This window comes from Scomber scombrus, chromosome 8 (genome assembly GCF_963691925.1).
Source record: "Scomber scombrus chromosome 8, fScoSco1.1, whole genome shotgun sequence".
NCBI classification, from domain to species: Eukaryota; Metazoa; Chordata; class Actinopteri; order Scombriformes; family Scombridae; genus Scomber; species Scomber scombrus.
Genome location: NC_084977.1, coordinates 734,944 through 748,921, shown reverse-complemented (window position 1 = coordinate 748,921; position 13,978 = coordinate 734,944). Strand labels below are relative to the sequence as shown.

At 38.9% G+C, this 13,978-nt stretch overlaps 2 protein-coding genes across 2 annotated transcripts in view; both read right to left on the bottom strand.

Annotated features, from left to right (window-relative positions):
- pde6d (phosphodiesterase 6D, cGMP-specific, rod, delta) overlaps positions 1-3,757 on the bottom strand; it is a 17,563-nt gene extending 13,806 nt beyond the window's left edge. The window contains exon 1 of the mRNA XM_062424012.1: positions 3,536-3,757. Within this exon, the coding sequence (XP_062279996.1) occupies positions 3,536-3,585 (50 nt within the window). The 5' untranslated portion in view covers positions 3,586-3,757. The remainder of the gene's footprint in view (positions 1-3,535) is intronic.
- Positions 3,758-10,108: 6,351 nt separating this feature from the next.
- Positions 10,109-13,210, bottom strand: rpl36 (ribosomal protein L36). Its single transcript, XM_062423976.1, has 4 exons — positions 13,146-13,210; positions 12,024-12,118; positions 10,592-10,726; positions 10,109-10,233 (listed from the first exon to the last, which is right to left on the bottom strand). Exons 2-4 carry the CDS (start codon positions 12,114-12,116, stop codon positions 10,144-10,146), a joined length of 318 nt encoding a protein of 105 aa, XP_062279960.1. The 5' UTR covers positions 12,117-12,118; positions 13,146-13,210; the 3' UTR covers positions 10,109-10,143.
- Between the last annotated feature and the right edge of the window lie 768 nt (positions 13,211-13,978).

Below are 13,978 nucleotides of genomic sequence, written 5' to 3'. Positions count from 1 at the left end.
TCTGCATATTCAACAACAGATGGTAGCAATGTTAACGTTACAGTGTAAATACTTTGGTGCTGTTCAGCCTCTGTGTTGCTTTGTCAAGGCTGCATGAACAGAAGGCAGTAAATCCCCATTCCACTAAATCATGGATTTAGGTATTACCACATTATAGCAAAAGGCCTGACCTTACCAAGAAACATACAGAAATACTCACAGCTTCATCTTTTATATAGACTGGGATATATTAGGGTCAAGTTTCATACATAGTTAAATAACAACTGGTTCATGATCAGCTTAGGTTATATGTTTTTTTGTTTTTTTTACTGGCTAGACAACACTGGGCCTTTGGCTGCAGTAAGTGTAGCATGCTGCAGTGCTGTCCTGCTTATTCTAGAAGGTATTACTGTGGCTAATTTAGTCCTATATGGTCACATGAAGACTCAGTCCAGACAGTAATATAGAAAGTATCAACTTGTCATGTTGGCTCTCACACACAATCACACTCCAGATGCAAAGCTCCACTTTGTTTTCATTACAAATGCATTATACTTAAATTAAATTATTTTTACTTTACACGGACTTTAAGGCTAAAAACATGATCGAAGCTTAGTTTTGGGGCCACCATAGGAAGGGTTCAGTGTTAAGCATGCTTGGCATTTGGATGGAAAATTTGATGGAATGAAAAGATGAAAAGATGAAAAATGAGTCAGTGATGTTGGATGTTATGAGATGTAATGTAAATCCATGTTCTAACTAACATGTCACCCCAGCCCCCAACAACCTGCCTTGAGTAAGCTACTCTTTCACTCCCTCACCCCAGAGCCACTTCAGCATCCATCCCCAACACACACACAAACAAAAAAATAGAAGAACAGGAGACCAAAGGACTGTATATTCATTTGGATACATCAAGAAAATAGGAGACATGTTTCTAAAAAAAAATGTTTAAAAAGCAACAAGATCACTCCCTAAGTAAACTACAGAATGGACTGAATAAATCTGGATATTAATCTGAAGCCTTCATTCAGACCTGCGTGCATTCCAAGCCAGCTGCTTTCCCACCAAATTTTTTACAGCAAATGATCATTTCTAATGAACAACAAAACAACTTTTAAGAGACCACCATCAAAACAATGTGCTTTTAATGAGCTGACATCAAGCTATTACAAATACTTTTTGCTTCGGGATTATATTTTACAGCAAGGGATCAAATGAATGTAACTAAAGCTTCTGAATCACAATAAGTCTGAAGTGGACTGAAAACTGTCTGTATCATCCTTCTGCTTTCCTGTTCAACAAACGTGGATCATCTTAAAGTACTAAACATACGCCTCGACACGAAACAAGAAGCTGCTCACGTGGTTCTGTTTATATTACATCAGGTGTCTCATATGTCCACAGATGTGTTCACATATTTGTGTTGACACACATGGCCTGCGCATTCACACATTTTTCACATGGACAGAAATATTTGTCACGCAGACCCTTGTGGAAAGTATCATATCAAGTGCATCACAACCGCTGTCCAAGGTGCTGAACCTGGGACATGCAGGCTTTCATTGATCCACTGACAGGTTGCTGCAAATTCTGACAGGATACAATATTCACCAATGACAGGATTTGTTGTTGTATTTGAAACATATATTATATGTTATTTTAGGAAGCTCGGCAGCAAATGTAGCTGTTTTGTTTGTTTACTGTGATATTTCTGTGAGCTGATATCACCACATGGTGATGTTGCTAATCTATATGAATTTAAAGAAAGGCATATATACGTTACCCTGGATGGATTGGAGTGGATTCAGCCTATACCTTTCTCTATGAAATTAGTTTTAGTAAAACCTTTTTAGTACGTGGCTTGAAGACAACACAACTCTGGTTTACTCCACAACAAATATTAAGTGATGTGGCAATGTCAACATTAGACTGCATGACAGTCTGCTGATAAGAAGGGGGGGGGGGGCACTGTCAAAAAGACAAAAGCACCTTCTAATAAGATTATCTTAGACTATAGATGTACAATGGGACTAAGACATCTTAGCCTTAAAATTCTTTTGGCAGACGCTCCAATGTCAAGAAAACTGATAAGGTGAATAAATGATAAGATCACACTGCAGAGTGTTCCATAAAAGTGGATAGCTAATACATTTCTTCTGTTGTCCTTTACTACAAAACACGAGTTATGAATTTGAAGTCATGAAGAAGTTAAAGTATTCAAATTAAGTTTTAACTAAATCAATCAGTGTAGTTTAACAATCCTCACTGAGATGGCCTACTCAAGTTCCAACATCTAGAACTTTCGTTAAAACATTAAAAGTATGTGTAAAAGTAGCTGTCCAGAATACACTGAACAGTTTACAATGTAAATCTACTCATTCACAACAACACAGTATCACCTTTCTCTTGAACTAATGAAACAGATGAACTCATGACCTGTTTTGAGCAGAGAAGTAAAATGTTCAACACTTCAAGGCTTACAGGTGCACATGATTCAAATATTGACTCTAATGTTAACCTAGTGGTCTAGGAAAAATATCATACAAAGAAATTGCTCTCCCCAAGTTTTATGTTGCTTTATTATCTGTATACTATGTAATATAGGTACATGCAAAAACTAAATTAAGAATAAACGTGTGAGTGAGTGAGTGAGTGAGTGAGTGAGTGAGTGAGTGAGAGTGAGAGAGAGAGAGAGAGAGAGAGAGAGAGAGAGAGAGAGAGAGAGAGAGAGAGAGAGAGAGAGAGAGAGAGAGATGTGTGTTGGAAAATATACAAATATAAAAACAAATGCACTTGTTTCCACTATAATTGCACTTTGTTTAGAACAAGTGACTGTTTTCAAACCGCTACACACTGATTTGAAAACTTGCTGTATTACAACAACACAAATCTGGCAGTAATAACAACAGACGTTGTGCTTTACACATTCAACATCTTACAACTATTGAAAATGGTCGACAGTCTGGATAACACGTTTAAAATACACTGGCAACACCTCAGCACAGCACAAATCCCAATATATAGCAATCAAAGTTATCAAACAGCAAAACCAAATAGCAAGCTAAGTACATTTCTGCGTTTAACTTTCCTTTACCTCCCTTTGCTGATGGGAGGTAAAAGTTTGATCAAGGACAGCCGGTATCTGACAGCCACCTGCGTCAATCTAATATGATCTCCATCAGCATACTGAGCAGTTAGCCAAGCAGTTTAGCAACCGGGCAAGGCCAAACATTTAGCTGGCCAGCCGACATTCAGGTGCGAACGAGCTAGCTTGGTAATTACGGTAACAATTTCATTTTGTCACCTTATCAAATAAAGACGGCTCATTAGATAACGTCAGCTATGGGGCTCTCGTTATCAAATGAGAGGTGAAACTAAGAGGTTGGTGACAGCAGCTAACCTTCCTGTACCATTAGACTAGACAGCACTCACAACATGTTTCTACCATCTTGTTAACGTTTTCTCGCAACAAACTGGAAAGACACTTCGCCTAATAATAACTGTCTAACATTAGCAGAACAACACCAAACCGCCTCAACAGCAAAAAGGATACAGTTTGAAGCCCTTCAAAATTTCCTTGGCCCTGTCTTCGTCTGAAGACATTTCAGAAATCGTCTGTTTTCGTTCCTTAAAGAAAAACCGGATCTGCTGAAATAACAAAGCTGCTGTTTATGTTTGCTCCACTGATTAGTTTACTACACTGCCAGCTAATGTTCGCCTGAAAATAGCGTACAGTATATGTACTTAACTCTGTATTGTTGGACTGCAGGTTAAATCTGATCCGATAATGCTATCAGCTAAATATACACAGATAACTAACAGACAGCTGACCTAGCCAGTCACAGGCAGAGGGTAACGCCTTACAGCCAATCACAGGCCGAGAATGAGAAGCACGGGTGAAACTAAACTGGATAGAGACGCGTCACCAAGGGCAACGCCACAGACACGCACACTCACTCACACATGCACACTTTATGAAGGGTGATGCAGACTGAAAGCTGCAATACTGGGTATTTTTACGCATTTTTGTTTTTTAGACACACACATGCATACAAAATACGAGACTACCGAAAGACAATTACATTTTTCTTTAATTGTATTTCGGTAGTCTCGTATTTGAGAAATATTTTAAGAAATATTGACGTTATTGAATAAAAAGAGAACATTTTACATCATTTTTACTTTACTGTTTAAATTAGTTTATTGGCTCACAGCAGACCCAGACTAGAGCATCCTGTATGAAGCATCCACCTGCAGATATGCAGTTGGATGACACATACACAAATATGTAGGTTATTGTTTGCGTGTCAAATAAATTGATAGGTCTACATTTATAGTTACTAGGAATTAATCAACAACCTGACAACAATTCAGGAACTAGCAACATGTGTTGCTAGTTCCTGAATTAGGCCTTCTTAGTTTATTAATTAGTAGGATAAATAATGAGTAACTAGAAATCAAACTGGAAGATGGAATCATTAGGTAATGTCAAGTTAATAAATATCTTTGAACCGACATACTGACCACAAAGCTACTGTGGCAGGGGCAGGGTGACAACTATGGAGAATGGTCAACAACGCCACCTAGGGGGATTTCAACTCCAGGAAATTATAAAGGGGAGCTTAACCACTTGTGAGGGGAAAAGGTAAAATACTCAATTTTTTTGCACACACAAGCTAAAAAAAATCAAGAGCTGTCATCATTATTTATTGCAGGTATCAAATCTTGGACAGTGATACAGGGGCCCAATAAAGCAGGGACAGGTTTGGGGAGGATTCGAAAACTAAACACCACCCTACACTGCACACACCGCTGAAAAAGGGGATTGTGAAAGGACACCACCACCAGGGCTTGGACTGTCAACAGCACCTGTCTAGCAAAAAGAAAAACAAATACAGTGTTTTCTGCTTAGGCACTATCTTTGAAACTATAGGCAATTTTTGCAAAACTCTATACACTAACCACAAAACCTTACACCAAATCAGGAAAACACTACACAGCTCTTCAACTCTTCAAACTCTTTTAAAAAATGCACACAAAGCACCAACTACACACTGACAGTATAAATGAAAAATACTTGTGGCTTTTGGTTTTTCTGTGTGCAGGACAGCAGTTTGCGATATGTTTTGTCGTACATGTAGTAAACACACACACACACATAAGTATCCAAATGTGCAAAGTATGAATATGTATTCTGAACATAACACATAATACAAAATTAATACAAATAAGGGGGGAACGTTTTTTTTTCTCAAAATGTTCGAACACACCTCAAACAACAAAACACAGTAGAAGAAAAAAAAATTGTGTTAGAGAAAAAAAAATTAGGCTAAATCTCATCTTCTTTGTGGGTCTGGCCATAAGACTTCATCTACATCATATCATTGAGCTTAGTGCTCAGGCTCTGATTTGTAAGTGAACTGATTTTCAAAAAGTGTTTTCACATGTGTCAGTGTGGAAAGGCAATTGGCAAAATAGTGTAGCATGTAAAGACCAATGTTTACAGTTTTGTAGAAGTGTGTATTACAAACCGAGTGTAAAGCAGAGAACGTGCACTAAGTTTGGCACACTTGGTAAATGCATTGGCTACAATTGTTAATGGTTTCAAGAAAGTGCTTCATGAATCACTGTTAGTGTTTAAACATTCAGAAAAAAACTGTAAATTGCAAACTGAGTGTAAAGCAGTGAGTTGTGTATATAGTTTTGTGAAAAGTGTGTTATTGCAAACTGAGTATAAAACAGAGAATGTGCATTCAGTTTGGCACACTTGGTAAATGCATTGGCTACAATTGTTAATGGTTTCCAAGATAGGGATTCAAGAATAACTGTTAGTGTTTAAGTATTCAGAAAAAACTGTCATATAGTATCTCTTCGTCAGTTCTCTTCTAAATCTTCATTATCTACTATACAGTCCTCCATTCTGAGGAGCAGGACCGTAAGTGTACTTTTTCCAACTTCTCACATCTATCCAGTTGTTTCCTTTGACTCTGACACTAGACAACACAGTTCATTCAATTGTGCCAATCTGTCCAGGCACACCAAAAGAAAGCCAAGAGTTTTTGGAGAGAAAGCTTGATGACATTGTTGGGCTCCTCAAACGAAAGCTGGCAGAGGACATGACCTTCACATCACCAAAAAAATCATTTTTGTCAAATTTTCAAAAGCTGAAAACAGACAGTGCTCTTCAGTCTGCACTGTTCTGCTTTGGCAAGATCACACACCTTGCTCCAAATGAGCATTGCAATAGGTATACAACCCACTGCAGTGTCTTTTTATTAGTATATATATATCAGATATGGTATATTTTCTATGTAATATTTTTATCCTTTTTGTTTATTGTGAGTGTGCGTTATGTTTGTGTTGTGTTTTGGTTGGTTTTTTTTGGAGTGCAAAGAAGAGCTTTGACACATCTCTGTATGGCAACTTTCATAGAAAAGAAAAGATACCAGTGGAAATGTAGTGACACACTTGATCACCAGAAAAGTCCACAAATAGAAATGTTTCACTCATTAGTTTCTTTAGTTAGCAGGACATGCTTGTTGGTTATTCTTGTTTGTGTTATTTCTTACTTGTATTAATCTATTATTATCATTATTATTATTAATCTGTCTTACATGTTTTAAATAAATCCAAATCTACTGTAAAGTGTGTCATAGTTTTCATGGACTTTAAGGCATATTCATTTTTAACTACATTATTGTATGATCTAATTCTTAACTGCCTATTTTGTTATTTGGCTCAAGTGTGCACTTATTTCAGTCATGAATAAATCTTGTTGTATGTTTATATCCATCAGCATCCATAAATCCATGGCAGTCTCCTCATTCATCATTGAAAGGGAAGATCTGGTTATGCTAAATCATGGCTTACTACTATTTCAAACACTGTTTATTCTATTCAAGGCATGATATTAAATTACAGAAAGTGTTGCACTGTGATTGGATTACTAGCTGCTTTTGCATCTCTTTTATCCATCAAAGTGGCAGGCTCATCTCAGTGGCCTGCACTTTCACTTAATCTTGTTATGGTTCATAATTTCGAGCAAATTGAAAACTTGCTAACTATGAAACATTTCAAAAAAATGATTATGGTATAACAATTTCAGGTGAATTTGCAGAAGAGAGCAGAACAGCAAAGACTTCCTTTCAGTGAGGGCTATATGAGAAATGTTTTTGTCAAGCCAAACCAGTCAAAGGCACAGTAGGGCATGTCATGCCTTTGTAAATGTATGTTCCCTTCCTCATGACTAAACCTAACCAAGTGGGTCTGTCCACAGATATACCTACTTTCTTAAGACCCCTACAGAGCCTGGCACCCAGGCTGATAGAAGCACTTTGTTTGATTTGGTGTGTGGGTGAAAATTATATTTTAGGTACCAAGATATGGCATTGCCTGCCCTATGGGTGGAAGTATGATTATTTTAAAATTGCTTATATGTAAAATAAGTTTGAATAGAGTGCTGTTCTGTTGTTCCTAGGCTGTTGTGCATGTTAAGTGAAGACAGGCACTTGTTAGGTAACTCCTTTCCCTTAGGCATCAGGTGTCAGCCTCTGATGGGCCCCTGCGGCTTCTCACGGTTTTAGTGCTTTTTATGAAATTAGTATTACCTAAAATTACCTTTTTGAAAGACTTTAATCTATTTGTCGTGCTGTGTACTTGGGGTTAGCTTAAGTCATACCACCAGTTGGACTACTTTTAGCTTCTTTATGATTCACTGCAGCCATTTTATACACAAAAATATATAAAACCTAAAACCTTGGGTAATATATGCACAGTATTTAAGATATCAAAAATCTATTAGCACTGTTCTGAATATTTTAGTTATTTGAGGTCATCTGGGATTTCTACAATGGATGATTAACATTTAATTTGTTCATTTCATTAACATGGATAAGGTGAAATGGAATCAGTATATTAATGCTTAATATCGGGGAAAGTAAAGCCAGACTTCAGAATCCTGCTGCTTCCCACTTCCTGGCCTCTCCACAACTGACCATGAATGTGAGCACCAAACAGCCCGGCCCTCTCCTCTGGATGTTGGGAATGTGATGGTGAGACATTGCATTGTGTTCCATATTTCATGAACAGTCCAATAATTAATCCAAAATGTAATTGGTTAAGATTTGAGCCAGCTTTTATCCATTTCTGGCTCACTAACACATTCACATAGAGTAAAACGGATCTTTAATTGTTTGATATAAAGTGAAATTTAATGTGTGAAAGGAATAAAGTTACTGACTTCAATTCACCATCTGTATGGCAATGCTATCCTGTCTTCAAAATGTTACTTTTTTTCTGACAAGTGACGTAAAGATCTTTCAAATCCTGTTTATCACATACACAATCATCAAATTTGCTGATGATACCACTGTGGTGGGGCTCATCTCTGGGGGGGATGAGTCTGCATATCGGGACGAGGTGGAGCAGTTGTCAGTGTGGTGCACAGAAAACAACATGGCACTGAACACTACCAAGACAAAGGAGCTGGTCATAGACTACAGGAGAAATAAAACGGACACTCCGCCCCTGTTCATCGGTGGGGACTGTGTGGAGAGGGTCACAGACTTCTGGTTTCTGGACCTTCACATAGAGGAAGACCTGACCTGGAGCATCAACACCACTGCTATTATTAAGAAGGCACAGCAGAGATTGTACTTCCTGTGTGTATTCAGGAATAACCAACTCTCACTGTCCTTTTATTGTTGCTCCATTGAGAGCATTTTGACCTACTGCATGTGTGTGTGGTTCTCCAGCTGCACAGCTGCAGAGAGGATACGATCCAGAGGGTCACCACCACAGCCCAGAAGATTATCGGCTGCCCTCTCCCCTCCCTGAAAGATCTGTACAGTTCCCGCTGTTTCAGGAAAGCTCTCCATATACTCAGGGACTCATCTCATCCAGGACACTCGCTGTTTGAGCTGCTGCCCTCAGGCAAACGCTACAGGACATTGAGAGTACGCACAAATAGATTACACAACAGCTTTTACGCTAAAGCCATAAATGCACTAAACTGCATTAAATAATGGCAATTATTTATTTATTTTTGTTTCTGCACTTTAAAGACGGCATCTCGATTTTGTTGTGCTTTGTACAATGACAATAAAAACTTTCTATTCTATGGCTATAAAAGAGGCCCCTGGCCTAAACCCACAGTAAAGGAAAAGCAGTCAACAAGTGCTCAGCATATGTGGGAAATCCTTAAACTTAAGTAAAACCATTCCAGGTGGCTAACTCATGGCGCTGGTTTAGAGAATAGAAAGTGTGCAAAGCTGTCAAAGTAAATGGTGACAACTTTGAGGAATCTAATGGCGCTTTTCCACTACACCGTTCCAGCACGACTCGCCTCGGTACGGTTCCTTTTCCATTACAAAAAAGTACCTACTCAACGTGGGCGGGGTTGTCATAGCACGGCTCCGCGAAACTGCCGTGACTTCGTTTTATACGCGACACAAAACACAAACAATGGAGGACATGGAGGCAGTGGTGTACTTGCTGCTGTATGAGGCTTTTTGTCACACACAAAGCAAGAACATTGAGCCGTATGGCTGTAACTATGGTTGTAACGCTGCTGCCGGTATTTAAAAATGCCGGGTTTGATTTTTGTGTGGGACGGCTCATGACTCTTCCAGCGACAACTACCAATCAGCGGCCAGCAGTGTGTCGCCGTCACATTTTAGTACCGGCTTGGCTCGCTTGGAACCTCACCAGAGCAGGTACTAAAAAAGTATCAGGTACCAGGTACTATCCCTAGTGGAACCGCAAAAAAAAACGAGTCGTGTCGTGCTGGAACAGTGTAGTGGAAAAGCGCCATAAAAATTAAAAAATGTTTTGGTTGGTGTAACAACTTTTTGTTTACTAGGTTATTTCATAGTTTTGATGTCTTCAGTATTGTTACTCAATGTAGAAAATGTTAAAAATACAGGAAGACCCTTGAACAAGACATTTATAAATCTGTTCTTTAAAAAAAAGATATGTTTGGTCACTTTTCTTCTTCATAATTCCATAACCCTTCATGAATTGTAGTGTGCAATGTTGGTATTTTGAAGCATTTTAGATATCTGCTGGACAAAGACCTCAACGGACATACCATGCTACAGCTAGACCAAAAGCAAAACACAAGACTGAATGTTGTAGCTAAACAAACTTTTATTAAGTGACAGATTAGTCCTTCTTAGCGGCTGCCTTCCTCATGGCGGCTAGCACGTTGCTCAGCTCCTCTCTCTTTCTCTTGGCGCGGATGTGAGTGCCAATCTGGGAAGAAACACAGCAATGTGAAACTCACTCACTTCAGCAGTGGTTAGACTTTCAACATTCTCCAAGACCTGCTTCTGTCTCAAGACAGCTGTGTCATAAATGCCTCTGAAGAGGTCAGATGAACAAAACTACAGGTTCAAGACTAACTCTGCACACACAAAAGGCAGACATCCACATCCACACATTCCATTTAGAGAGATGTGTGCATGTGGCTCTGTGTAAAAACCATCACTGAAAGTGTGTGCACATGTAAAAGTATTTTTCCACCAGAGAAATCAAAACATGCTACAGTTGGTAAGCTTTTACTGGCATGCACCTTTAATTGCTCTAAGAAACACGAATAGTATAAACTCACCCTCTTCTTGATAAACTTGAGGGCTCTCTTGTCCTTGGACACTTTCAGCAGCTCCATGGCTCGCCTCTCATACGGAGCAAAGCCACAAACTTCACGGATCATATCCCGAACAAACTTGCTGTGTTTGGTCAGACGCTGCAGAGGAAAGACAACGCACATTAGACAAAAAGGTTTTCAACATGATCCACTTCACCTGAAAGGTTTGATCAGTTGAAACACTTATTGCAAATAGATAACATCTTCTTTGATATAGGTTCAGAACTATGATTTACTTTGTCACATTTTTATTTAAATTACTTGAACCAATTATCAAAACTTCAGTTCATTTAACTTGGTCCACAATGTGGAATTGTCTTTGGCTTCAACACAATCAACATGATTTACAAAATGGTAAAAAAACAGCAACCTTGTAGAGCTTGGAGTCTTTAGCTTCACTACAATCAACAGCAAATTAGGACAATTTTAAAAGTGCTACCACAGCTGCCAAATAATTATGTGTCCATGGATTTAGGGCGGCAACTAACAATTATTTTAATCAATCAATTATTTTTGATTAATCAGATAAAAATGTCCACTCCATTCAAAAACAGAACATTAAATTATACATTTTTAAAAACAAACTAAATGTTTATGTAAGACAAAAAACAAACTATACTACACAAGAGGTATTTTCTGTTTTGTTTTTTTGAAGGGACCTGAGCTGTCAGAACTATAAATAAATGATGAATAATAAAGAAAATGATTTTATTGCAGACTGATTCTATATTATTCTTAATGGTTTCACACACAACTCTGAAAAAATACAACAATGTGTCTGTGAAACTATATATTCACAGTATGAATTGGTGGTTTATTTGGTAGTTACCAGTTTTACTTTTTGCATCAGTAGGCTACCATACAAAACTATGTAAACTAGATTCCCCTGCTGCCATATTCTACAGCTGACTATGAGATCTGAGCAGGTAGCAGCCAATAGTTCAAACTAGAACGAGGGCGCCCACTGCAACAGGGTTATTGACGTGATGTGCAAAAGCGAGAGAAAAAAGATCGTCTTTTGTGTGTGTGTGCTCCGTGCCCCCCCTGGCAAGATGCTGCACACACTTTCTATTTTTATGTTGTTTAAAGTAAACAAAGAAGATTTCAGTCGGACAGTTTTCCCTGCCTCTGCTGATACCGGCTCCGCTCAGCTCCGTCTGTAGGTGAAGTAAACTGCTCCACGACATAGTGAGTGACGCATTTGCTCACGCGACACATCAATTCAATTGTTTCAGTTAACGGTTTCATGAAAAACAAGTCACTAATGTCTTAGTGGTATGTTGACAAGTTCTAGAGCAGAAAAATAAGATGCTCCAGGTTTTAAATACACACCAATAGCAGGTTTCAGGCTTTTCACAGACTGAAACACAGACAGTGAGAAAAATGAGATACTCACCCCACGCCGGCGGCTGTGTTTGGGAGCAGTTACGTTTTTGGTGACTTGATGGCCTTTGTTAAGGCCAACGGCCATGGGGTAGCGAATAGCCATGTCTGTGGAAAACAACACACACACAAACATTGGTTCAAGTGCAAATGCAACAGATTTCGTTGACTGCTACCATTAGTCCTGAAGCAAGGTACTGATCAACCTGCCCTTTTTTGTGGCAGACGCTGTGTAAACCATTAGTGCTTCAACAAACACTTTTTACAAATAACATTTTAATTATGTATTTCTGTTGATTGTGTATCAACAGAATTAATCAAATCTGTTTTCAGTAAACAATGAAAAAATTAGTATTAAGTATTTTAAAAGCTTGTTAAGTTATATTATCCATTGAGTCACAAACGTAGTGGAGTGGAAAGTAGCCTACAATATTCCCCTCTGAAATATAGTGGAGTGGAAGTATAAAGTAGCATCAAACAGAAATACTCAAGTTTAAGTACCTCAAAATTGTACTCAAGGGCAATACTGGAGAGAAAGTACAACACAGGAACACAGAAACCCCCATCCCTCTCCCTCAACACATTTATAACAGTTTTGTAATGCCAGACTAAGCTTACACGTCATTTTGCACAATGTGGCTGTAACATGACTAACATAACAGGAAAACACATTTTAGCCTTAGTGAATTTTAAATTAAATGCGAGTTACATTGAATTCGTCTGGCAACACTAACTAAAACACAGTGCAGCAGGTTAGTTAGCACTAATGCTAAGCCCTGGCTCGTATGTGGAAGTAATGCACATTGACTTCTGAACAGGTAAGACATAAGTATTTGGATCTTTAACACGTATCAAGCCCGCCACTCAGCGTGTTCTTGTCCCTTCTGCATTATGTATATTCAATAATTAAATGTGGCATGTGCAGCACCAGTGTGTTGAACGAGCAGATATCGTCTAGTCAGACACAGCTGTACATTTTTAACAGATTCATTGTTCGTAGTGTCACAATACTCTGACGGAGCTTTCAAGTAAGGTTAATAGATTATGGTATTTTCGATTTATTCGATAGAAAACAACGGATGGTGAAGATTTTACATGGGTTTTAGCTAAAAAAAAATCTACACTAAAATCCTACCTGCTGTCTGTAATGGCGGTCAAGCCGGAAGGACTGTTCGCTGAGCGAGGCGGGGTAATGACAGGGCTGACCCGGAACACACTGCTGCGATATCTGAGCGCCAGCGCCCCTATAGGACTGGAAGAAATACTATTCTTCTAACACTTTGGAATCTTAAAGTCTACTTAAAGACTTCTCAAGTCACGATGTATTGCAGATAGATAGATAGATAGATAGATAGATAGATAGATAGATAGATAGATAGATAGATAGATAGATAGATAGATAGATAGATAGATAGATAGATAGATAGATAGATAGATAGATAGATAGAGTGGGGGAAATAATATTGAATGTTTAAAAAAACGGACAAGCAGAGCCTGAAAAAATAATGTGGAGCTGCCGCCCAGTGGGCCCACTACTTGCAGGGATGAAGTCTGGGGTCGGGTGCAATGCCAAACGGGCATATTCACGAGTCCCCAGCTGAGCGACACCGTGTTGGAGTTCTCCCCACAGAACGAGAGGGTCGCCTCCTTGCGACTTCGCGTTGTCTGACTGTTGTTTGTGCGTATGCTGTTGCTGTGTGTATATTGTTGGATTTGGTCATGGATTGGCCATAACAAACACCATGTTCGAGCATAAGGGTGCTCTTAAGTGTACGTGGTACCAGAACACCCTAGGCCAAAGTTTGATGATCGACTTTGTAGTTGTGTCATCTGACCCGCGGCCATATGTTTTGGACACTTGGGTGAAGAGAGGAGGGGAGCTGTCAACTGATCGCCACCTTGTGGTAAGTTGGATCAGGTTGCAGGGACGGCTGCCACACCTGGGAAACCTAAACAAGTAGTGAGGGT

What these genes read in the sequence shown, in the direction of transcription:
- rpl36 (XM_062423976.1), bottom strand. Translation starts at nt 12,116, where the DNA reads ATGGCTATTCGCTACCCCATGGCCGTTGGCCTTAACAAAGGCCATCAA. An exon ending in AACACAGCCGCCGGCGTGGG is followed by an intron (nt 10,727 to 12,023) that starts GTGAGTATCTCA and finishes TTTCCTCTGCAG; the next exon opens with CGTCTGACCAAACACAGCAA. An exon ending in TCAAGTTTATCAAGAAGAGG is followed by an intron (nt 10,234 to 10,591) that starts GTGAGTTTATAC and finishes GTTTCTTCCCAG; the next exon opens with ATTGGCACTCACATCCGCGC.